Source organism: Perca fluviatilis, chromosome 8 (genome assembly GCF_010015445.1).
Source record: "Perca fluviatilis chromosome 8, GENO_Pfluv_1.0, whole genome shotgun sequence".
NCBI classification, from domain to species: Eukaryota; Metazoa; Chordata; class Actinopteri; order Perciformes; family Percidae; genus Perca; species Perca fluviatilis.
This window is the reverse complement of record NC_053119.1, coordinates 26,940,304-26,963,852: the sequence shown is the minus strand read 5'-3', so window position 1 is coordinate 26,963,852 and position 23,549 is coordinate 26,940,304. Positions and strand designations below refer to the sequence as shown.

The 23,549-nt window shown below is 40.9% G+C and overlaps 1 protein-coding gene across 2 annotated transcripts in view; it reads left to right on the top strand.

Annotated features, from left to right (window-relative positions):
• Positions 1-23,549, top strand: part of ush1c (Usher syndrome 1C) — a 30,563-nt gene extending 7,014 nt beyond the window's left edge. Inside the window, exons 5-23 of one of the 2 annotated variants that reach the window (XM_039807824.1) lie at positions 338-446; positions 575-599; positions 694-751; positions 844-1,032; positions 1,122-1,181; positions 1,623-1,679; positions 2,772-2,914; positions 3,942-4,007; positions 4,123-4,253; positions 4,948-4,997; positions 5,276-5,440; positions 5,629-5,745; positions 10,877-10,942; positions 17,545-17,586; positions 18,632-18,685; positions 18,820-18,919; positions 19,203-19,312; positions 21,813-21,868; positions 23,103-23,549. In XM_039807824.1, the coding sequence (XP_039663758.1) occupies positions 338-446; positions 575-599; positions 694-751; positions 844-1,032; positions 1,122-1,181; positions 1,623-1,679; positions 2,772-2,914; positions 3,942-4,007; positions 4,123-4,253; positions 4,948-4,997; positions 5,276-5,440; positions 5,629-5,745; positions 10,877-10,942; positions 17,545-17,586; positions 18,632-18,685; positions 18,820-18,919; positions 19,203-19,312; positions 21,813-21,868; positions 23,103-23,115 (1,611 nt within the window). In that variant the 3' untranslated portion in view covers positions 23,116-23,549. Of the gene's footprint in view, positions 1-337; positions 447-574; positions 600-693; positions 752-843; positions 1,033-1,121; positions 1,182-1,622; positions 1,680-2,771; positions 2,915-3,941; positions 4,008-4,122; positions 4,254-4,438; positions 4,495-4,947; positions 4,998-5,275; positions 5,441-5,628; positions 5,746-10,876; positions 10,943-17,544; positions 17,587-18,631; positions 18,686-18,819; positions 18,920-19,202; positions 19,313-21,812; positions 21,869-23,102 lie in introns of both variants that reach the window. The other variant, XM_039807823.1, reaches the window with a different exon arrangement.

Here is a 23,549-nt window from a genome sequence, read left to right as displayed (position 1 = left end):
TGTGTGTGTGTGTGTGTGTGTGTGTGTGTGTGTGTGTGTGTGTGTGTGTGTGTGTGTGTGTGTGTGTGTGTGTGTGTGTGTGTGTGTGTGTGTGTGTGTGTGTGTGTGTGGTACATGACTTTGGCATATAGGTGTGGTAGCTAAGCTCAGTTATGTAAATGGTTAAAACATCCAAATGTAAATAGATGACAAGGTTCAATAAATCATATTGTGGCTGGTAAATTCAAGAAACCGGGATGTAAATTGTTGGAGTAGCAGTAACGTCATCTCTGATCAGGTTTGATATATTGAAAGTGAAGGTGTCATCCATAATATGCCATCCTGTGTTGATTTTGAGGTTGGTGATGAGATTGTGCGCATCAATGGATACTCCATCTCCTCCTGTATCCACGAGGAGGTTGTCAGTCTCATCAAGACGAAGAAGATTGTTTCACTCAAAGTCAGGCGTACGTCAAACACAAACTTATTTTCCAACAACGGTAGCATGATTGATGTGCATTAAAATGAATATTGTTTAACAGCTGTGGCAGCATCCATTTTATTTTTAATTTGTTTGTTTTTTCCATTTGTGCAGATGTGGGGATGATCCCAGTGAAAAGGTAAGATAATCAGTATGGTAATATAGTTTCTATCTGCCGATTAAATGGTGAAATGGGGAGTTAACGTGCTGTGTTCTCATTTGTTTTTCCCCAGCTCATCAGATGAACCCCTCAAGTGGCAGTTTGTTGACCAGTTTGTGTCTGAGTCAGGGGTAGGAGACACATTCAGTTTTTTCCACATGTCGCTTTTCAGTTTCCAAAGTTGTATCACAGACAGCTTATGGACTTTTCTGTACTGCCGCAGGAGAAAAAAAGCAGCATTGCAGGCTTGGCATCCATTGGAGGCAAAGAAATCAAGGAGAAGAAGGTTTTCCTCAGCCTCGTGGGTACCAAGGGTATGGGCATCAGCATTTCCAGTGGTCCAACCCAGAAACCTGGTATCTACATCAGTAACGTCAAGCCAGGCTCCCTTTCTGCAGAAGTTGGACTTGAGGTGATTTCTCCAAATGACCAGAACACTTCTATGAGACTCCTATACCTGCCTGCTGTCAAACTGCATCTATGTCTTATCCCGAAATCTAGATTGGAGACCAGATAGTGGAGGTGAACGGGGTGGATTTTACTAATACGGACCACAAAGAGGTGCATTTTGCTTCACTTAATTATCCACTTGCAATATATATATATTGACATATAATTTTGTACATTTAAAAAAAAATCTTTTTATCCAAAGCCCCAGTGTTTTAACATTGCTTGTGTCACTGGCAGTGTTTTTTTTCTATGCTCAGCTCACTGAGCTGCAGAACCAAAGCCAAATTAGTGTTTAACCAGCCAATATGGTTTTGTAGTAAAAAAAAAAAAACTCCTTCATGGACTGATGGCTGATGGTTATTTGCCAAAGTGGCTGATGGAGAAAACAAAGCCTGCAGTATTTACCAGGATTTGGTGATTTCTTCACACCCTGCTAAATACACACATCACATTTTTCACATGGGCCATTGTCTTCCTAAGAGACTTAATTTAATTCATTAAATATATCTGCAGGGCATTATTTAAAGGTTTTCTTTTTTTATATTTCCCCAGGCTGTGAGAGTCTTGAAGAGCGGCAGGAGTCTGACTATTACGGTTCTGACAGGAGCTGTAAGTACACTCTCATTACGTTTAGTGAAGGACAACAACTCATAGAGCATTTTTACTATGTCGTTCTTTTGCAGCTCAACTCATAATTCTTGTTCTTTTTCCTCATATAACTCCTGAGTATTGTTGAATTCACTCAAAGACAACATAAAACACCACTGAGTTTAAGATACATATGATTACATCTGCATATGAGACATTCAACCCTTAAAAATGAATAACCCTAGATAAAGTGACACGTGTTGCTGTGTTTTTCTTACATGTAGAGTATTTACATTTAAAGGGATTCCCAGAGACTCCCAAGTTTCTAGGATATAAAACATGTATCTAACCGGCCAAATATAATAAAAAAACAAATCAATCATAGTGGTGATGGCCAAACATAATGGTGTATATACAATGGCTGGATGTTGTGCATATTGGGTTTGGGATCATAGAATAAAGTGTATATAAGGAAAAACCTGGGAAGCAGGTACAATTTGCGTGATTGCCTTTGAAACCGCTTATGAGGATATGGAATCCTCTCAGAATGTAAAACAGTTAAGAGATTATTAACACACGTCTGCCTTCTCCCTTTTGCATTCATGCGACGCACAAATGAATGTGCCATTTGTTTTGGAGACATCACATTACCTAGCCTGTGCCTCAGCCCGGCTGTCTGCAAAAGCAACATTTATCACTTGGCAGGTTGTTTGCCTCGGGACTCGGTGACGACAGCTGTGTGATTGAGTCATGCAATCCCTCTTATTTACTGTTTTCCTTGGTGCCGGTCTAATGCATTTATTTATTTGCATCTACATAAACAGGGAACCCTGCAACAGTATTTCTATTATGTATTCTATATGTTTGTGTACCTGCATGTGTGTATATGCACATGCATATACATATATATAAGAAATTGCTCACACGCTATATACAATCAATGATTCTTCGGTTGTAAGTGAGGCTTCAAAGATGTTACGTGACAAAAACAGACATCTCCTCTTTCCCTGGTGCGGGAGACTGTTTCGGGCTTGCCTGCCGGTCTCCAGAGCCAAAAAGCTGTACACGTTGTCTTTCCCTGATTGTCGTCTCTGGCTGTTATGACCCTCTCAGGGCAGGGAGCTGTTCATGACAGATGAGGAGCGTTTGGCAGCGGAGTCCCGCAGGGAGCTGGATAGGCAGGAGCTGATGCACCAGAAGAGGGTGGCACTGGAGACCAACAAAATCATTAAAGAGCAGCAGGAGAAGGAGAAGCAGTAAGTGAACAGCACAAAACTCTCCTCTTCTTGAAGTGCAACCTGTTTGTTGTCACGTGGCAGAAGAATGACAGTTGTCTTGTTGTGCCTGTACAAGAGACTGATAGTCTATTATCTTGAAATGTAAGAAGTATGCTCCATAGTAGTGCAATTTTGATCTAATTCATTTTAAAAAGTTATCGTCACACAAACTTAAATTATAGCTTATTACACGATACAAAGATAAGCTAGTTTTACTAGATACACACAGGGTTTAACCTAATATGAAACTACATTGATTTGATGCAAATAAAGTTATATTTCAAACTAATGCAATGGATATCCCTGGTTCTCACACACACTGTTGCACACTTGCACACTTGGACACTTTGATATGACATGCTCTGCATCTCCAAAGCTCTGCAAGTTAACAGTGCCCAGTAGATTTGTATCCACTTTCAGCTGGAAGGCTCAGTTTGTCTAATTAGCTTGAGAAATACCAATGCGGTCAATCTGAGACTGACTGTCATCACCTAATAGCAAAGGTGTTGACTGAAATTACTTTGTTGTTTTCCAGAAATCCCTCTGAGCATTTTAGTGGCAGCCTCCAACATTTTCAGTGCCAAAGTCTGGATTTACACTAGCCTAGTTCTTTCCTTTTCCTTTGTAGATCAAAACCTTTCCTGTCACCCCAAATTCAAATACCTCAAATGCATTCAGGCCACTCCATGCCCTCCTGACACTACAACACAACAGAGAAAAAGAGTACTCTTAATGTGCGAGCAAAGATATTATGTCCCTGTCAACTAGGCATCACTTAACAAACACACATTTATCAGGTCCCATTTAACTGAGGGCCTTATTGCTCCTTTGGTACATCACAATCTTAGTGCTTTGCTGCCAGCAATATCGAATAATGCACATCACGTGTTGCAGGGCTGACACTCATAAACTGGATTAAAGTCGTATATTCTGTATGTACAGCCCTGTGCTATAGCATGTTGTATGGACAGAGTTTTATGTTGTATATTTATCGTATGTTTACCAGGAGAAAGATGGAGATCGCTCAGAAAGCTGCAGAGGAAGAGGAGCGCTATAAAAAAGAGATGGAGAAGTATACAACTCATTTTGTGCATTTAATCAGTGTCCATAAAGTGCCAATTCAGTATTGTTTTTACGACATATATAAAATATCTTACACCGCTCACTTGTTTTTACGCCCTCTGCAGGATTGAGGCTGTGGAGAGGGAGCACAGCAGAGAGTGGGAGGAGGACTGGGGAGCCAAAGAAAGACCCAAGAGTCCTAAGAGCCCACAACGCGCCCCACCTGAGACAAAAACCACCAAGGCCAAGAGTTCTCGTAAGGACACCTGAACGAGTCTTTGTCCTGAAATGCACGAATCCTCAATTTACTTTTCTCCCGAGTTGTAGAAGGTTCTCTTGCCTGGTGTTCACCTAATTTCCCCTCCTGTCTTCTGCACGCTCTCTGTTTCTCTTTCTGTCACTTCTGTGTGCTGTGCTGTTGTTGATGGCCTTTCCTCTAAGCGGATGAAGCCAGCTCGTTCACAGAGGATGACAAGGAGGAAGAACAGGACAGACAAGTGAGTCCGGAGCCTCAGCTGCCATTGTCACAGCTGTTGTCGCAGGATGTTCGCGCTAACCAGCGTGAACACAGACTAGTGCTAGATTTCCTTTGACAACCAAAATGTAACCATTGGATAGTTAATTTTCAGTATCATCTGAATAGGTTTTATTTATCTTTTGTGGGATCCTGCAGAAAGTTAATGACACACAACCAAAATGCAGTATTTGAAAGCTGTCTTTTTTTTTTTATCTGCATCACCAAAACGCATTTTGGTTCTTAAATGTAGTTGTTATTCAGAGTGCCTGAATGGAGCAGGCTCAATCTGTTTCTCTAATTCTTCTCTTTGAGTGCTGTGTTGTGGGTTCTTTAGAGTAATGTTTCTTTCTTTTAAATAGATGCACTGCTTGGAGTTTGTGAGACTGTGTTTTAACCTTGGCTCTAGTTTAACAAACTTCATCTCCATCCTTAGCGTTTGGCTGGTTGTATCGATATGAGGGAAAACTGCCGTCACTCCGCAAGGTACTGTCAGCTGCCTGAGTTCAGAGTGGTGTGAGAGTGGCGACAAAGGAATGATAATCGGTTCTTATGTCATCTTGACAAAGTTGCTGTTGCATAATTCAAGATCAGAGTTTTTGTTCTTAGAAATATTCATAAAACTGCATGTTGTTTGCTGGCCTTTTATCCGTCCTACACAGTGTTGTGTCGCTGTCTATTTCTGCACATCATGCTGTGTGGTTTGGAGTGGCAGATTTGTCCCCCTGCTTGTTTTTATTTTTGACCAACTGATGAAACCTCAGAAAGGAGAAAAGAAGAAGAAAAAGAAGAAAGGGTCCAACATGGACACACTGCAGGAGCAGAGAAAGAACAAGAAGGAGATGGAGTTTGAGCTGAAACTCGCCAAGGAGAAGGAAGAGATGTATGAACGAGAGAAGCAACTGAAGATCAGTCGGCTGGTCCAGGAGGTAGGAAAAGACGGGCTTAACCGAGTCAATTGTAGAGTGGACTTGTTCTTAAATACTGAACAAAGTTACAATGTGGATTAAACCATTTCATATTTATGATGTACTTTATCGGCAACGTTAATTTCAGGGTGTCAAGTCGTGGTTTTAACTTAAATGCAACCGTTGTTGTTCGTCTTGTGATGTGCCAGGTCTCAGAGACGGAGAGAGAAGACCTGGAGGAGTCAGAGAAAGTGCAACACTGGGTGGAGCGTCTTTGTCAGACTCGGTTGGAGCAGATATCCTGCGTGGAGAATGACTCCCCAGAGGTACAGAGTGAGACCTCTGTCAAAACCTCTCTGCACTCAGAGCTCTTCAGCAATGTGTCGTTGTTCCTTCATAAAGTTATACTACGTTATGAGCCAATTTCTTTTTACTTTGGCCAGAAGATGAATAGAGCTCTAATACAGTAGATGATTATAGCATTGAGACAACTCCTTCCCGCCATGTTTAGTTGGTGTGTGAGTGAAAAGAATTGGGGAAGGACAGTTACAGTTATTTCACTTCCAATGTTAAAAAGTATGAATTGTGAAGTACAACAAAAAGACAAAAATCAACCACAACATTCTATAATCTGATTCCAATTTTTAAAATTCTACATAGATATGATAATGTTTTAGCTCAAAAGGTCCGCTAGACCATTTGTCGCAAATCGACAACTTGTCCATGTAGAATAAAAGAAGAACAGGGAATAGGACAATAGTTTAACTTCTGATGATTGCCTGAATTGTGTAATATGGCAACAGGGGAATTGACACATGAGGTGAAACAAGTCAATTTTTCATTTTTCATGTTATTGTGACTTTAAGCTCTCCCCGCCGCGCTCTCCTGCTTCGGAGCCCAAGGTGAAGCGTTTCCCTGGCGGCCTCCACCTGGCCACCACTGACCTGGATGACATTAAGCTGGGTGACGTGGATCAGAGCCTGAGGGGCCCTCTGAAGAGATTGGCACCCACCCAGCCCAGCACTAGCCAGCCTCCCCCACCCTTGCCTCGCCCACCACCCTCACCCAAGCTGAACCCCACAATACCCAACTATTCCCCTCCTTCCTCTCGAGCACCCCCACAGCGGCGGCCCCCTTCTGGACCCAGCGCCATAAAACCTCCATCTGCCCCATCCACCTCGGCCAACAAGGGGCGCAGGCCTCACCCTCAGCCTCCCCAACCCCGCCGCCCGCCTTCCTCCCACTATCCTCCTCCGTCTCAGTCGTCGTGGCCTCCGTCCTCCCCTCAGCCTGCTCCCCGCCTCCTCCCCCCCCCCCCCCCCCCCCCCCCCCCCGCCTCCCCTCCGCCCCCACCCCCACAACGCTCGGAAGAACGAGTAGGAACCCTCAGCGGGTTCCGCCAGCATCACCGCCATCACCTCCAACACCCTCCCAGTCCTCCAGAGCACAGGAGCGAGTGGGAGGCAGGCGGCTACCTCCCAAGAGGAGGGATTTACTCGTCCAACACCAGTGAAACGTCCTACCCCTCTAGTCCAAAGGTTAGAGTGTTCCATGTGTTGGACTGGCTTTGACTTTGTGTTAGTACCTTGTTGAACTGATAGATGGCCAGGATTCTTTTTTCCATCTATGAAAATTTGCGTCAGCAGTTGAAAGAAATATGTTGAGCGCTCGTAGAGCCAGTGCATTTTCAAGGCTGAAGGACTTGATCCTCTTTAATGCTCAGGTTTATGTGCATGTCCTGTTTTATGTGTTGGGATGTTTTATGCATGAAGAGAGAGTGAGACACTGTATTAGCATGACCGAAATGTACATTGTCATTGATCTTGACCTTTAAGGTGAGGAAAAGGCATTCAGAGATGCAGCTAGTTGTTATTGATGTTTGCCTTGTAGCTTGTGTGGAATTGGTATACCGAGTTGGGGTGTTGCATGGTGTGTAGTGTTGATGATGAGAGGAGCTGATTTAAAAAAAAAAATGTGTGTGCTTTCGTTTGTTTGGACGTTTGCACTATCCAGTGGGCTATGCATTGAAACCTCAGCCATGCTTTGATAGTGGAGGAAATGGGAGTGAGTCTGAGTGTGTGTTGCACTGATATTCCGGCAGTGCTCTGAATGTACCAGAGGGCTGTAATATTCATTTTATTTTACTGTGGTTCAGGTAATGAGAAAGACTTCCCATGCCAGTCGTATTTCCAATTCAAGCACCCCGTTGGTGAGTGTCTTTCTGTAAAACTCTGGTGTGAAGTTTTGCAAACACCCCTTCCATTTTTAGTTAAAATGACAAGCTTTATACATTTGTAAAAAGAGTACTAAAACAAGATGCTTTTGTTGTAATATGACTTATTGAATGAAAATACTGTTCTAAAAATCAGAAACTATACTCAGCTGTTGCATGGAAACATGGTCTTTCCCCAATAGCAACTAGCTCCTAGTCCCCCCAACCAGAGGCATCAGATGGCCCCTGTCATGTCTAAACCCGTCATGCTGCCGCAGTCCCAGACCCACCGACCAGATCCACTCAGATCTGCACTCCGTTCTGATGCCCTGGTATGAAACACACCACACCGCAATCACCTGCTCCCTGCATGAATCCTCGCTGATTCAACGTAATATGGTCATAAAGCATTTAGACATTTGACACAGTGTGCCATCACACTTTTCCTCAAGTCCTGGGAAGTCTTCCAGACTCTCCAGCTGTTTTGCAGAAAGCCAATCTGTGCTTATTAGATCACACAGGGGAGCCATTTCTTCTTCCTGTCAAAAAGCTCAAATGAAACTGCCCAAATAATATTGTTTATTTTTGCAAACTGCATTTACTTTGGAAAAGCCTTTTTCCAGTAACCCTCTTGCCTCACATTAATAGAGTCACACATTCACATCTAAGAACACAACAACACACTTCTGCCATCAGTTCATCAGAAGCTCTGCAGCTGCAGGTGAAATGCCTCGCTGAGAGGCACCTTGACTTTAGGAGCTGAAGCCATAAATCATTCACCCCGACATGTTTTACCCCAAACGTCCTAGTAGTCTACACTGCTGCTGCTGCACACGATACTATTGATGTTTTTAAATACAATTTTATATGTTGTATTTCATAAGTTGAATTAGAGCTGGGCAATATATCGATAATATATAGATATCGTGATATGAGACTAGATATTGTCTTAGATTTTGGATATCGTAATATGGCATAAGTGTTGTCTTTTCCTGGTTTTAAAGGCTGCATTACAGTAAAGTGATGTCATTTTCTGAACTTACCAGACTGTTGTAACTGTTCTATTATTTGCCTTTACCCACTTAGTCATTATATCCACATTACTGATGATTATTTATCACAAATCTCATTGTGTAAATGTTTAGTGAAAGCACCGATAGTCAACACTACAATATCGTTGCGGTATCGATATTGAGGTATTTGGTCAAAAATATCGTGATATTTGATTTTTCTCCATATCGCCCAGTTCTAAGTTGAATTGTAAATATTGACATCTAGAAAGGAAATTGCTGCTGAATGTTTTGTGCAGTATATTCCCAAGGACTGTGGTGTACCATATGCTGTAGTATTAATATAGGATTCCTGTTGCTCACTGTGTTTCACCAGTTTAGGGGCCAAAGAACTTAAAGAGCAAGGATATGGCTGGTAGTAGCCCATATTTTTTTTTATTGTCAACAAATCCCATGAAAAGACCAAAACTTACATTGAACTGATCTACTAACTAGCGTGACATACTATATCTTATTCCTCTATGGGACAGCCATGGCTGAAAATTGTCCCCAACATTTACTCCTGTTTGAGTAATGTTTGCTCAACACGACACTGCTCAGCTGTTTGTGACGATTTTTAGCCTTATTTAAAGATGCAGTTTTACGCTTTTTGCTCGCAGGTTTCTCTATAGAGCTCCACCTACCGCTTCGGAATAGGTATTTGGCAACGCTGTCGTAAAAACTCGTTGCCGCCTCTCCCCCCTCTCATCTTCTCCCTCTGGTCGTGCATTTGTTTTCAAAGAAGCCAGCGAACGCACGGAGCCATGTCTACTGAGGTTTTTCTCGAAATATTACCCTTCTCTCCCGGGTCCGTAACATTATTCTTTTTTCCTACAATGGCCTTAGAACGCTGTTGGAGCCTATTTCTTGCTTAAAATGTTTTCAGAAACACGTTTCGGTGAACTGTCTTCGTAAAATATGAGATTGTATTCTGAACGAGACGCCATTATGCCCGGTTGTAAAATCCGGGAGCAGCCAGACCCACGTGACGTGTTCATCCAATCAGCTGCCGGTTTTAAATTTTTTTGGGGTACAGTACAGATTAGCGCCGCCTGCTGTTATGGTGACGTATTAGACGCTCAAGTCGGTGTCACTTCAGTGTGTTCCGAGGCACTTTTTGGACCTCGGGGAGCCGACTGATCAGTCTGACTGCCTTTTTCTGCCAAAGGTCGGCCGTCGGGTTGGTGCGTCAGGGGCTTTAAGGTAAATTTCCCCTTTAAAAAGGAAACCATTAATTTATTTTTTAAGAATTGCATCTTTATTAGGAACCAATGGAGGTGGGGCTTAGTGCCCAAGGAAAGAGAAGTCTTGAGAGACAGACTAAATTGTTGGTTTTTGTCTTTTCGTGGGATTTGTTGACAATGATAAAAATATAATAGCCAGCCCTCTCTTTTACAATACTCACAATACTGATCTTTGTTATTCAACTTTATGAACTGGACCAAAACGCTTTATGATATAAATGTAAATTGAACAGAACACTTTTTATTTATTGTAAGAAAGAATTACCTTTGCGCATACCTATACTTAGCATAGATTGGTTGACTCAGTGGCGTAACTTCTCACCTTGCTGCAGTGATGTAGCAGTGGACTCCATGGTGTGTCAGTACACCGAGACATCACTGTTGGGTTTGGGTACAGGTGCAGCCGAGTACACTTCTGACTAGGGCTGGGCGATATGGAGAAAATCCAATATCACGATATTTTTGACCAAATACCTCGATATCGATACTGCAACGATATTGTAGGGTTGACTATTTCTGCTTTCACAAAATATTTACACAATGAGATTTTTGACAAATAATCACCAGTAATGTGGATATAATGACTATGTGGGTAAAGGCAAATAATAGTTTACAGTTAATAAAAGATACAACAGTCTGGTAAGTTCAGAAAATTACATCACTTAACTGTAATGCAGCCTTTAGAACCAGGAAAAGACACTTATGTCATATCACGATATTACGATATCCAAAAATCTATGACAATATCTAGTCTCATATCACGATATCGATATAATATTGATATATTGCCCAGCTCTACTTCTGACAGCACCCAACCACAGCCATCGCTGTTGCTTGTTGTGGTCATAGGCGAAGTCAACTTAAAACTTTCAACCAGAGATCATAGAAGGGAGGGTTGTTGTGGTTGTTTTTATTTGTCCGCTAAAAGCTGCTGCCTGGTCTTTTGTTTCAGCCTCCAGAGATGCTGAAACGGATGGTGCCTTACAACTCGTCTTTTAAATCAGACAGGAAACGACAAGTAATCCATACCTATCACCACCTGTATTGATTTATTATTACTCTTCTGCTTTTTCTCCTGTTCTTTCTGCACTTTTTGTCCTCTCTCATTTGGCTGCCTCATTGCCTTTAGGTCCAGCTGTGTAGCTTATGCACGAGTGCCCTTTTATTGATTTGGAGCACACAATAGGGCTGTGAACACACAGTTGGGGAATCGGTGTCAAAGTCTTACTGCTGTTGGTTTTGATCTATCCTGGCAACTGATGGTTTGTTCGTCAAGAGCTGTCCTACAATTGGTTGTAATCTGTCTCTCTACGTTGGTTGGTCCAGTGTGCATTACTTAAAGATAGGGTGACCAAACGTCCTCTTTTGCCCGGACATGTCCACTTTTTACCTACTGTCCGGGGCGTCCGGGGGGGTTTTATAAATTCATGAAAATGTCCGGTTTTCACTGTTTTTCATGGGCCTATTAAGCGTGTACTTAAATTGACTGGCGCTTTGCACAGTGTACTACGGTACTTTGTTGTGACGCGTAATTCGCGGCGAGCGGCTTTGTAGGCGCTCTGCGGCCCGCGCACATACACAGGGACCAGAGCAGACAGCGGAGCAGCATTGCACACAAAATGCTGCAGCGTTTCCTGCTAAAGTTTTCCCACCGTGGTCAGAAAACACAGGGGAGACACTTTGTTTCTCACTATGACTCTAGAGTCGTACTCGCTCGCCGTCACTCTCCCTTAATTCTTCCTCGCTCTATCCCCCACTCCCCACACACACAGACATGCCGGCTCGACACACACACCAGCGCACAAGTATTAACATCAGGCTACGGCGAAAGCTCTGCGTGGAGCAACCATAACAACCATAAAACAAGACTTAGTGCAGCTTAACAGTTGAACTGCAAAAAAAAAAATGTCCCACGTACCGTCCCGGTAGGGACCGGACTAGTGGGAGGCACTGCGGTCAAGCCAGCCTCCACTTCAAAATGAGCGGTCAAACTAGCCACCCCTATATTTCGCGGTGCGCGTATACACTTGCTATTACGGTGAAACTAAAAACAGGGAATTTTCTGACGAAGGCAATTTCCCATTCATTTATTCTGTCTGCCTGTCTGTCTATCTGCCTGCCTGTCTGTCAGAAAGAAAGAAGGAAAGAAAGATTTTAGCACACCTCACAACCTCTGTGACAACTGCATGATATGCTGAATTTCCAAAATAAGAGCCCCCCAAAACTCATATATTAGCTGTATTGTCTACACATTCAGAAAATCATAAAAAATAAAAGTCCTAGCTTCCACAGACCAATTTCACCTCAGATGGAGAGGACACCTTCTCAAGGTGTGATCTACAATGTTTCAGGACATTCTGATGTTGTTTTCCAAAATAAGAGCCCCCCAAAACTCATATATACACTGTTTTGTCTACACATTCAGAAAGTTATAAAAATAAAAGTCCTAGCTTCCACAGACCAATTTCACATCAGATGGAGAGGACACCTTCTCAAGGTGTCAACTACAATGTTTCAGGACATTCTGATGTTGTTTTCCAAAATAAGAGCCCCCCAAAACTCATATATTAGCTGTTTTGTCCATACATTCAGAAAATCATAAAAATAAAAGTCCTAGCTCCCACAGACCACATTTCACATTAGATGGAGAGGACACCATCTCAAGGTTTCAACTACAATGTTTCAGGACATTCTGATGTTGTTTTCCAAAATAAGAGCCTCCCAAAACGCTTTCACACATGTTTTTTGTCTACACATTCAGAAAATCATAAAAATAATAGTCCTAGCTTCCACAGACACTGTGCGTGATTTGAGGCTAGGACGGAGGTTCACACCTTCCAGCAGGACAATGACCCCAAACACACCTCAATCCAATATTAAATCTGTGGTCAGACTTAAAGATTGCTGTTCACAAGCGCAAAACCATCCAACTTGAAGGAGCTGGAGCAGTTTTGCAAGGAGGAATGGGATGATGTAGATGTGGCAAGCTCATAGAGACTTATCCAAAGCGACTTAGAGCTGTGATTCCCGCAAAAGGTGGCTCTACAAAGTATTGACTTTAGGGGGGTGAATAGTTATGCACATTGACTTTTTCTGTTTTTTATTTCTAAAAAATAATTTTATGTATATTTTTCTTATTTCACTTCACCAACTTAGACTATTGTGTTTTGACTCATCACATAAAATTCAGATAAAAAAAACAACATTGAACTAAAGCCTGTAATGTAACAAAATAGGTAAAAAGCCAAGGGGGGTGAATACTTTTGCAAGGCACTGTACATGCAATACACCTTGCACAGTCACATTCTTGTCTAATTGTTGAATGTGATGATACAGATGTACTAGTTTTGCTGCTATACTATTGAAGCAAAGGGATGTTTGGATCCTCAGCAGTGTTTATGCACTCGGGACATGGCCTTAAGGAAAGATTTGTCCCTAGCTGATCGCTCAGAAGCTTGGAGCAGTGCTTTGTGATTGTTTACCTGCATGACACGCCCTCACAGGTTGTAACACCACAAGCAGTTTGTACAGAACTGGGAAGGCCACTGCCCTCACTGAAGACCCATCTTTGTAAGTTACAGGCAATTACTAAATGTGGACTCTTTGGTAGCCTGGAAGAGGCTTTGCCTGTGGCAAGAAGGTATGCCCTCCTTCTGTATGGCCAAAAGAAAAAGTTGGTTGGACATCCAACCTGGATGTGCTGAGGTACAGATTAGCATCTACCAGAGATTCGTCAGCAGCAAATCTACCCCCAACAGAAGATGCTTTCCAGCATGTCTTCATGCTTTCCAGCTTTCCAGAATGTCTTGATACTTACTGGGTCACACTATGGGGTCGTGTACTATAACCCTCAAGTGGAACTATTCTTTGATAACAGGGCGTTTCCTTTTAAAGTGAATCCAACATCATATGTAATTAGTCTCATATTTGACATTTTGACAGGCTTTTATTTTGAAACTACACATCAGAATGTCTTGATACTTAATGGGTCACACCAAGGGGTAGTGTACTATAACCCTCAAGTGGAAATAGTCTGTGATAACGGGGCGCTTCCTTTTAAATTGAATCCAAAATCATATGTTCTATGCCTCATATTTGAGACTTTGACAGGCTTTTATTTTGAAACTATACATCAGAATGTCTTGATACTTACTGGGTCAAACTATGGGGTCGTGTACTATAACCCTCAAGTGGAATTATTCTTTGATAACAGGGCGCTTCCTTTTAAATTGAATCCAAAATCATATCTAATTTGTCTCATATTTGACTTTGACAGGCTTTTATTTTGAAACTGTAAATCAGAATGTTCTGAAACATTGTAGTTGACACCTTGAGAAGGAGTCCTCTCCATCTGAGGTGAAATTGGTCTGTGGAAGCTAGGACTTTTATTTTTATAATTTTCTGAATGTGTAGACAAAACAGCTAATATTTGAGCTTTGGGGGGCTCTTATTTTGGAAAACAACATCAGAATGTCCTGAAACATTGTAGTTGAAACCTTTAGAAGGTGTCCTCTCCATCTGATGTGAAATTGGTCTGTGGAAGCTAGGACTTTTAGTTTTATGATTTTTGATTTTTTTAACAATTTAACAAGCGTATATTTTATGAGTTTTGGGGGTCTTTATTTTGGAAAACAACATCAGAATGTCCTGAAACATTGTAGTTGAAACCTTGAGAAGGAGTCATCTCCATCTGAGGTGAAATTGGTCTGTGGAAGCTAGGACTTTTATTTTTATAATTTTCTGAATGTGTAGACAAAACAGCGTATATATGAGTTTTGGGGGGGCTCTTATTTTGGAATTCAGCATATCATGCAATGACAGGTTGTGATGTGTGCTAAAATCTTTCTTTCTCTCTTTCTGACAGACAGACAGACAGGCAGGCAGACAGAATAAATGAATGGGAAATTGCTAAATTGTTTTTAGTTTTGACGGTCTCACCGTAATAGCAAGTGTATACGCGCACCGTGAAATATAGGGGTGGCTAGTTTGACCGCTCATTTTGAAGTGGAGGCTGGCTTGACTGCAGTTGGGAGGCGGAGTGCACCGTGTGCAAAGCTGGCATATATGTTTTAGTGTCTTTATTATTTATCTTATTACATTGAAAAGGTATTAAGACATATTTTGTTGTAGCTGGATTTTCTAACACAGAAGAGGTCATATTTAGAACATTATTTCATATTATTTATTTATTTTAAAAGAGAGATATTATTTTGTTACAGGTTTTTACAGATTTTATTTTATTACAGAAGTTATTTTTGCACCATCGAGGCATAATAAAGCATGTTCATTAACCATTAATTAAGCCTGTCTGAATTTTTGTCTCGAGGCCGGGCCAAGTGTCCTCTTTTTTGGAAATCAAAATATGGTCACCCTATTAAAGATTTAGTGCGTAACTTTTTGATATTAATGAACGTCTGTTACGTTAAAGCCATTGCCGAATAAGCTGCTACAAAGCTAATTAAGACTATCAGCTCCACACAACTCTCTCTGTATTTCTCAGTATGGCTATGTTCAGAAGATTTTGGCGGCCGGTGACTTTCCGGCGCAGAAATTTGAGTGAAGATAATTACCTCTTCTGAAGAGTCCATCAGGTTTCTTTAATCCTGCGTGTCCTCCTTGCATACTAGCAACTGCGGGGGAGGAGGGCTAGGGGTGCGTGCGCGCTCACGGAAGGCTTGTATCATTATCACTTAGAATTCCTCATGGGGGAGACAGAAACTACACACTATGGGCCCTATCTTGCACTCAGCGCAATTGCCTTTGTACACCGACGCATGTATCATTCCTATTTTGCACCCGACGCACAGCGGACTTTTCCCTCCACAGACGCACGTCGGTAAATTAGGGAATGTATTTGCGCTCCCGGGGGCGGTTCAGCGAAAAGAGGAGGCGTGTTCCGGCGCAAACGTTACGTAGTCCTATTTTGCAGTTTCAGAAAACAATTCCGCCACTGACCAGGAAAAACCTGGTCTAAAGTCAGTGGCGCTAGTCTAAAGTCAGTAGCGCGTTATTCAGATGCTATTTTAGGGGCGCATGCTTGGCCATAATGTAGCGTGTGCACAACGCGCATACACTTCTCTCATCTACAGCAGTTCCCATTTTTGAAAACCATACATAATTACAAAGAAAAATATTATTGAAAATGCGCTTCAGGTGTTTGGATAGGTCAGGAGGCATTTTACAGTACAGTCCTCAAAAAGTCGCAGCATTCTTTGTGGCTTGTTGTGTTTTACACAACATTTCCATGAATCATGGATGTGTTGATGACATAAATGAGGAAATATTAGAGGACTTAAGGAGACGTGATGTTGAACTACGGCGGGATCTTATCCGGGAGTAATGCGCGATGCGCTCCTGATGGAGCGGGTGGACGGAGATGGAGTGGGGGGAGGAGGAAGGGGCACAACAGGTGAAGGTGGTGCGTTTGGAGGCCCACGCTCCATTGCTGCAGCAATCCTCTCCAGACTTGAGGAGACGCGCCCGAGAGGCCGCAGCAACATCGCCACCCGGCCAAGACGGGCATTTGTTACTTTGCCGCATCCCGGACAGCTCCCGCTGGCGTGCGCCAGGCAAATCCGCCGTCATAATAGCAATCCGCCACGGAACAATACGCCTGCTCTTAAAGGGAATGTGAGATGACGCTCTGATTGGTTATTTTCACGTTACGCCCAAACCACACCTAGCTACTTCAGACCAACCCATTTTAGATTTGCGTCGGGCGCAAGAGTCATTTATCCCGCCGGTACAATAGCAACAGCGCCAGAGATCCGCCCACAAAGCTACTTGCGTTTGGCGTTTCACACTTGCGTTTCAGATCGTTAAAATAGGGCCCTATATAGCTTTGAGGCAAGGAAGGTGGTTGTTTTACCTTTTCTTGTACCTCCAGTTTGGTTACAGACAGATAAATCATCAGTCTCATTAGATTTACTGTATCTATTATTCCAAAAACCAAGTCAGTTAGATTGTTTGGGCCAATTTCAACTGCTGTCTCCAGCCACAACAAATAAAAACGTGTAACAAATGGGTTCATTCTTTATGTCCAATGTTGAGTGTCCACAAAACAACAGGAAATGAAGAGTTAGATTAATGTGTTTTTTTTTCTGCAGGGAGAAAAATGGCTCTCTTAGTCAACGTAGGTGGGCAAATGTGATGTCCTTTTTTCCGTTTCCTTCCTTTGAAATGAAATTGCTGTCGTCTTTGGTAGGAATGATTTTCTGCGTGCGCTCCATCTAATTATTCTTGTCATTATTGAATTAAAGTTTGAGGCTTTGAAAGCCACTGTGGTTTTTGAATGAATAACTAAGTGTCTCCATGGTCTCCATTTATTCAGGGTGGTTGTAAAAACTTTACCATAGAAGTGGTTGTCAAAGGAAATCTGACTAGGACCTCATTCAGTGACTTGTTACACAGCTGACATTCACCGAGATTTCTCAGAGATTCTTTTGTTTTATTTATTTATTTATATATATATATATATATATATATATATATATATATATATATATATATACATGTGTGTGTGTGTGTGTGTGTGTGTGTGTGTGTGTATCAAATATATATGTTAACCCCGTATTAACATATCGATCCATTTTAATGAACTGCATGTTGATTCTCTTTCAGGAATTTCAGAAATACGAGGAAGATTTTGATCCCTACTCCATGGTATTGTATGCCTGATCTTGTTAGCACTACAACATTGCAGAAAATGCAACCAATATTTGGCAGTAGAGCTGGGCAATATATCGATATTATATCGATATCGTGATATGAGACTAGATATCGTCTTAGATTTTGGATATCGTATTATCGTAATATGGCATAAGTGTTGTCTTTTCCTGGTTTTAAAGGCTACATGACAGTAAAGTTATGTCATTTTCTGAACTTACCAGACTGTTGTAACTGTTCTATTATTTGCCTTTACCCACTTAGTCATTATATCCACATTACAGATGATTATTTATCACAAATCTCATTGTGTAAATGTTTTGTGAAAGCACTGATAGTCAACACTACAATATCGTTGTGAGATCGAGGTATTTGGTCAAAAATATTCTGATATTTGATTTTCTCCATATCGCCCAGCTCTATTTGGCAGTTTAAAATGAAAGTGGTATTTAGCTAACAGGTCGTAGTTTCTGCTAACTAGAAATGTAAACCTTGTGTGTCTGCTTCAATTAACCACATCAGCTCATGTTTTTTATGGTTATTAACTTTGTTATTCCAATGGCAGCCATTGTGAATTATATTACACAAAAGATATCTTAGAACTAGCCTTACTACAACAATTAAGAAAAACCTAACTGTTGAAAAATTAAACATCAATTACATAATAACTGGATTGACTGTCCAGGTTGAGAAGGGACGTTAGCTATAGTTGGGTTTGTTATTTAGGCTAATTAAAATGACTTCTGTGTGAATAAGAGATTTTTCTGTTTGATTCCATAGAGAACATATAATAACTTTCCTGAACTATTGTAGAGCAGCAGTCCTCTCTTCATCCAAGTTATAGCATCCATGGTTAATAACTCCCAAAGGGTGTCTTAAGTCATGTTTTTTGCTGAGCTTTGCCATATACATATTCAGAGAGTACGAAGCCATTCTTTATGTTGGCACCTCTATTTATAGATGTTGCCTACTTATTCCTCTGCAACTGCAGTGTTGTGTTGTGTTGTGCTTTCCCCTTCTTCAATCCTTTCTTTGTTAATAGTTCTCCTCGGAGCAGATAGCCGGGCGAGATGTGAGACTGCTGAGAATCAAAAAGGTAGCGACTACACTTTCTGCCTTCACTTCAGATACCAAACATTATTGATGAGAGGAATCTCACTTATCGCCTTTTAAAGTACGATAAATTCTAAAACAGGACTGATGGTGTTGTTTTTGTTGATCGTTTTTAAGACTGGACAGCTTGATATCGCTCTGGAGGGAGGTGCAGACTCTCCGTTAGGAAAGTTGGTGATATGTTCTGTGTATGAAGGTGGCGCTGCAGATAAGCACGGTCAGTCAACGTTTTTTTTTATTTTCAAACATTAACTTAATAACAGACTTGAAATCAACCTTCCCTAGTTCACACAGTTAAGATAGATGCAATCTTTTGGACAAATTTCCCCACGGCAACCCTGCATCACTGTGGGGGAAAACATGTTTATGGTTTATTGAGATTAAAGTGTTTGAACGCCACTTCATGCAGACTACATTTATGTTTGCACTGACTCTCTGTGTGTCACTTTTGTGAACAAATCTGTTTGACAGTGAACCATTTCTGATGTGTCTGTTTGTAGGTGGCGTTGTACCCGGGGATGAACTTATGGCCGTGAATGGGAAGATCCTGGTTGATGCCACATTGACTGAGGGACAAAACTATCTGGCTCGGGCCTGGAATAGTGGAGGGGTAGGACTCAGATTAGAGGAAAATTAAATGCCATACTTTGTTTTTCAAAAGGATAGATAAAGCAGCTACAACAGAATCGTGTTTTATTGATTGCACTTAAAGGTCCCATGGCATGAAAATGTCACTTTATGAGGTTTTTTTAACATTAATATGCATTCCCCCAGCCTGCCTATGGTCCCCCAGTGTCTAGAAATGGTGATAGGTGTTTTTTTTTTTTTTGTTTTTGTACTCAGATATTTATTCATTCATTCATTCATTCATAACATGCATGAATGGAAAAAAAAAAAGGAACAGGAAGAAGAAAAAATCTTATGGTACCTGTCACTTATTTGTGCACATCAAAAAAACAAAAACAAAACAGCTACTTCAAGAGTGGATCAACCCCAATCCTCACCCCAAACACCAAAAATTATCAGTACTACCTATCTTTACATGTAATTATCATCATTTTAAGCATATTAGTCATCTTTTTTCTTGTAACATTCCTGTATTTTTTTCTTATACAAATTCTTAAATTTACAAACAGTATCGCAGCACTTCAGTTCATAGTCCAATGTGTTCCACAGTTTAACTCCATATATGGACAAACACCTCTGTTTTTGTGTAGTACGTGCGAAAAGAGTTTTAAAATGATATTGCCTTCTATGGCCATCTTCCTCTGATACAGGAGTAAATAAATTTTGTAAAACCATAGGCAAAACTCTTTGCTTAGCTTTCCACATAAAAATCAAAATCTTCAAATCAACCAAGTCTTTGAATTTTAGAAGTCCAGATTTTATAAATAAACTATTAGTGTGTTCTCTGTAGCCTGTTTTATTGATAATCCTTAATGTTTTTTTCTGTAACAAAAACAGAGGTTTTGTGTTAGTAGGGTATGTATTACCCCAAACTTCTATGCAGTATCCAAAATATGGGAGTATTAGGGAATTGTACAACATAAGCAACGTTGAATAATCTAAAACATCTTTAACTTTATACAAAACCCCAATGCTTTTACAAACTTTACTCTTAATATAAACTATGTGTTCTTTCCAATTCAATTTATCGTCCAAAATAACACTTAAAATTTTTATCTCATTAACTCTTTCAATATCAATTCCTTCAATTGCTATTCTTACATTTTCATTCTTTTTACAATTACCAAAAATCATGTATTTTGTTTTTTCCCAATTTAAACATAATTTATTTTTGTCAAACCATTTCTTAATTTTTCCCATTTCTGAACTTATCTTTTCTATAATTTCTGACAGATTATTTCCAGAATAAAAAATGTTGGTATCATCGGCAAACATCAAAAACTGTACTACCTTAGACACTTCGCAGAGGTCATTAATGAACAAAATAAAAGTAATGGGCCTAAAACGGACCCTTGTGGTACTCCACATATTATGTCTTTTAACTCAGATTTTTGACCATTAATTTGAACAAACTGTTGTCGATTGCTGAGATAACTTTTGAGCCATTTATGAGCTAGACCCCTAATGCCATAATTGTATGATTTTGACAATAACAGACTATGATTTATGGTGTCAAATGCTTTGCTTAAGTCGATGAAGCCCCCCACTGTGTGTTGCTTATTCTCAGTTGCAGATGTAATTTTTTCTATGAGTTCAATTAATGCCAAAGCTGTTGATCTTTTTGCTCTAAAGCCATATTGTTTTTCAGTAATTAATTTATGTTTTTCTAAAAAAATATTTAGTTTTTGAGAAAACCACTTTTCGAGGATTTTAGAAAACTGAGAGAGCAATGACACTGGTCTATAATTATTAAAGTGATGTACATCTCCCTTTTTGAAAAGTGGAAAAACTTTGGTGACCTTCATTTTCTCAGGAAAAACACCCGAATGTATAGACAAATTAAAAATAAAAGTCAGAGGATTAATAATGCAGTCAATGGTCCTTTTTACAATGGTCATGTCCAGTCCATCACTATCAGTGATGGACTGGACTAGGTGTAAACCGAGCCCTGGGTATCCTGCTCTGCCTTTGAGAAAATGAAAGCTCAGATGGGCCGATCTGGAATCTTGCTCCTTATGAGGACATAAGGAGCAAGGTTACCTCCCCTTTCTCTGCTTTGCCCGCCCAGAGAATTTGGCCCACCCATGAGAGAGAGACATCATGGCTTTCAAACAAGCAAAGTGGCAGTTGGTCAAGGCCACACCCCCACCTTCCACCTTGCCCCCCCTCTCTCCTCCTCAATAGCTACAGACACAGAAATGGTACATACTAAGGAAAGCTCATTGTGGGACTGGCTCTAGTGGCTGTAATTCTGCACCAAGGCTGAATTTCGGTAAAGAGACTTCAGATACAGTATTAGGGGACCACTAAGGTCTATATAAAAGCAGCCAAAGAGAACCATGTCATGGAACCTTTAAAACCCATCAACCTTGATTGATTGTGTGTGCTTGTTGTTGTCACACTCTCACTTGCAGATTCAGTCAGGCTGCCTATATTCTATTGATGTATACAAAATAAAAGTAAATTTTGTTTTTTACCTTTAGGACTGGATCGATGTTGTGATCAGTGTTTCCCCTCCGAAAGAATATGAAGATGAAGTGTAAGCATTCCTGATCATTATTTATGTTCTAGTCCAAACATGTATAATTATTTTTTTGCCTGTGTTTATACTGTAATTAAAATGCACATCTGGCGCATTTTTTTTTTTTTCTGGTCCATTAGTTTACAGAATGTGACAGTGTGGCTTGTGTGTCTGTGTGTGTGCTTGCTCGTGTATGCAGCAAGTCAGCATCAGTCAGTCCCACTGTGAACAGAAAGGTGTTTGAAGGCAGTGCAGCTCTGTACAGACACGGCTACCTACTTCAGCACTAGCCCTCCCTCTCCTCCTACCTCACCTTCGTCCCGGTAATCGACTTAGTCTTCAAACTTCCTCTTCACTGTACCTCTCAGTGGGGATGTTTGGTGTGGCATCTTATTGGCCCCATTTGTCCCCCTCAGCACATGTCACAGTCTCCATGTCAATCAGAAGAAACAAGTATTTTGGTATTTGTTCCCCCTCATCTTTGTCAAGCTGCCAGATTTCTGTGTTACAGTTAGAGCTTACCTATTTCCAAGAAAAGTGACAGTGAATGTATACAGCATATGTTTATTTATTGCTGAAGCATGTGCTCTACAACAATACAGCCATGCTATTCGAGTGAAGACATTTAGTACTAATGCGATCAGTGACACGTCCCCCCATATATCTGCCAAATCCCGACCCAGTGAGCCGTATATAAACACATATATACGTACACGTGTGGCCTCTGTGGCATTGTCCTGTGTCGTCAGGTCATGGCCGCTCATAAAAGCAGCCTAGGACTCCTGCCTGCCTTCAGCAGTTGTTCTGATTGTTCTTGTTGTTCCCCAGGACAGTTACATGTTTTGACACATGCCATAAGTGACACCGGGTGGTACTGTAAGGAGGATTCCTCCTCTGCCACAGTAAAAATTCATACATTTCCAGTGTTTGATCAGGGTTATTTTTTCAATTGATGATAAAGTTTAGAATTCCTCAGTCAAAAAAAAAAGAAAAGACAAGAAGACTTGGGTCCAGTTTAAGCCCTGATTATCTTGTGTTTCTAAAACTCACATGCATGTGTCTTGGTCTGCTGTGTTTGATGTGCAGTGCCTGAAGCAAGCACAGTATAAAATAATGTTTTCCTGATGAAACCTTTCTTAGCAGTCCAGTTAACAAAGTACAGCAGGTTGAACAGTTTTTTTTGTTTGTTTTTTATGCAACTGCTATTCTTATCTTCCATGTAGTTAATTCACTCTTCTTTCTTCTCCTGCAGAACATTCTTCTAGTCTCATCAACAGCCTGCCAAGAAAACTACACTGATTAAACAGCTTTTCACTGTTCACCTTTACGCTGAAGATGGTCTTTTGTTTTTACTTAAAAATTACTATCACGCTCTTATTAAGCCTTTTGTCATGTGACGAGATATTGGCACCATACAGTCAATACACATTCTCACTGCATTCTCACTGTCTGGTTTTGTTGAAGGATGATCCAGTCAATATTCCGTTGACTCCAGTAATCTTCCTCACATCTTTCAAGCCAGAAAATGGTTGACCTCATTTAGATCTGCACAGCCATGATCATTCCCTTCAGACATGTCTCATCTGTCAGCATAACAAAAAAGGGCAAGTTAAAACATGCAAACTGTAATCAATAGCAGCTCTGTAATCTTCTTTTCCAAAGCCTAATAAAGCCCAATCATGAGTTTTTGTTGTGCATA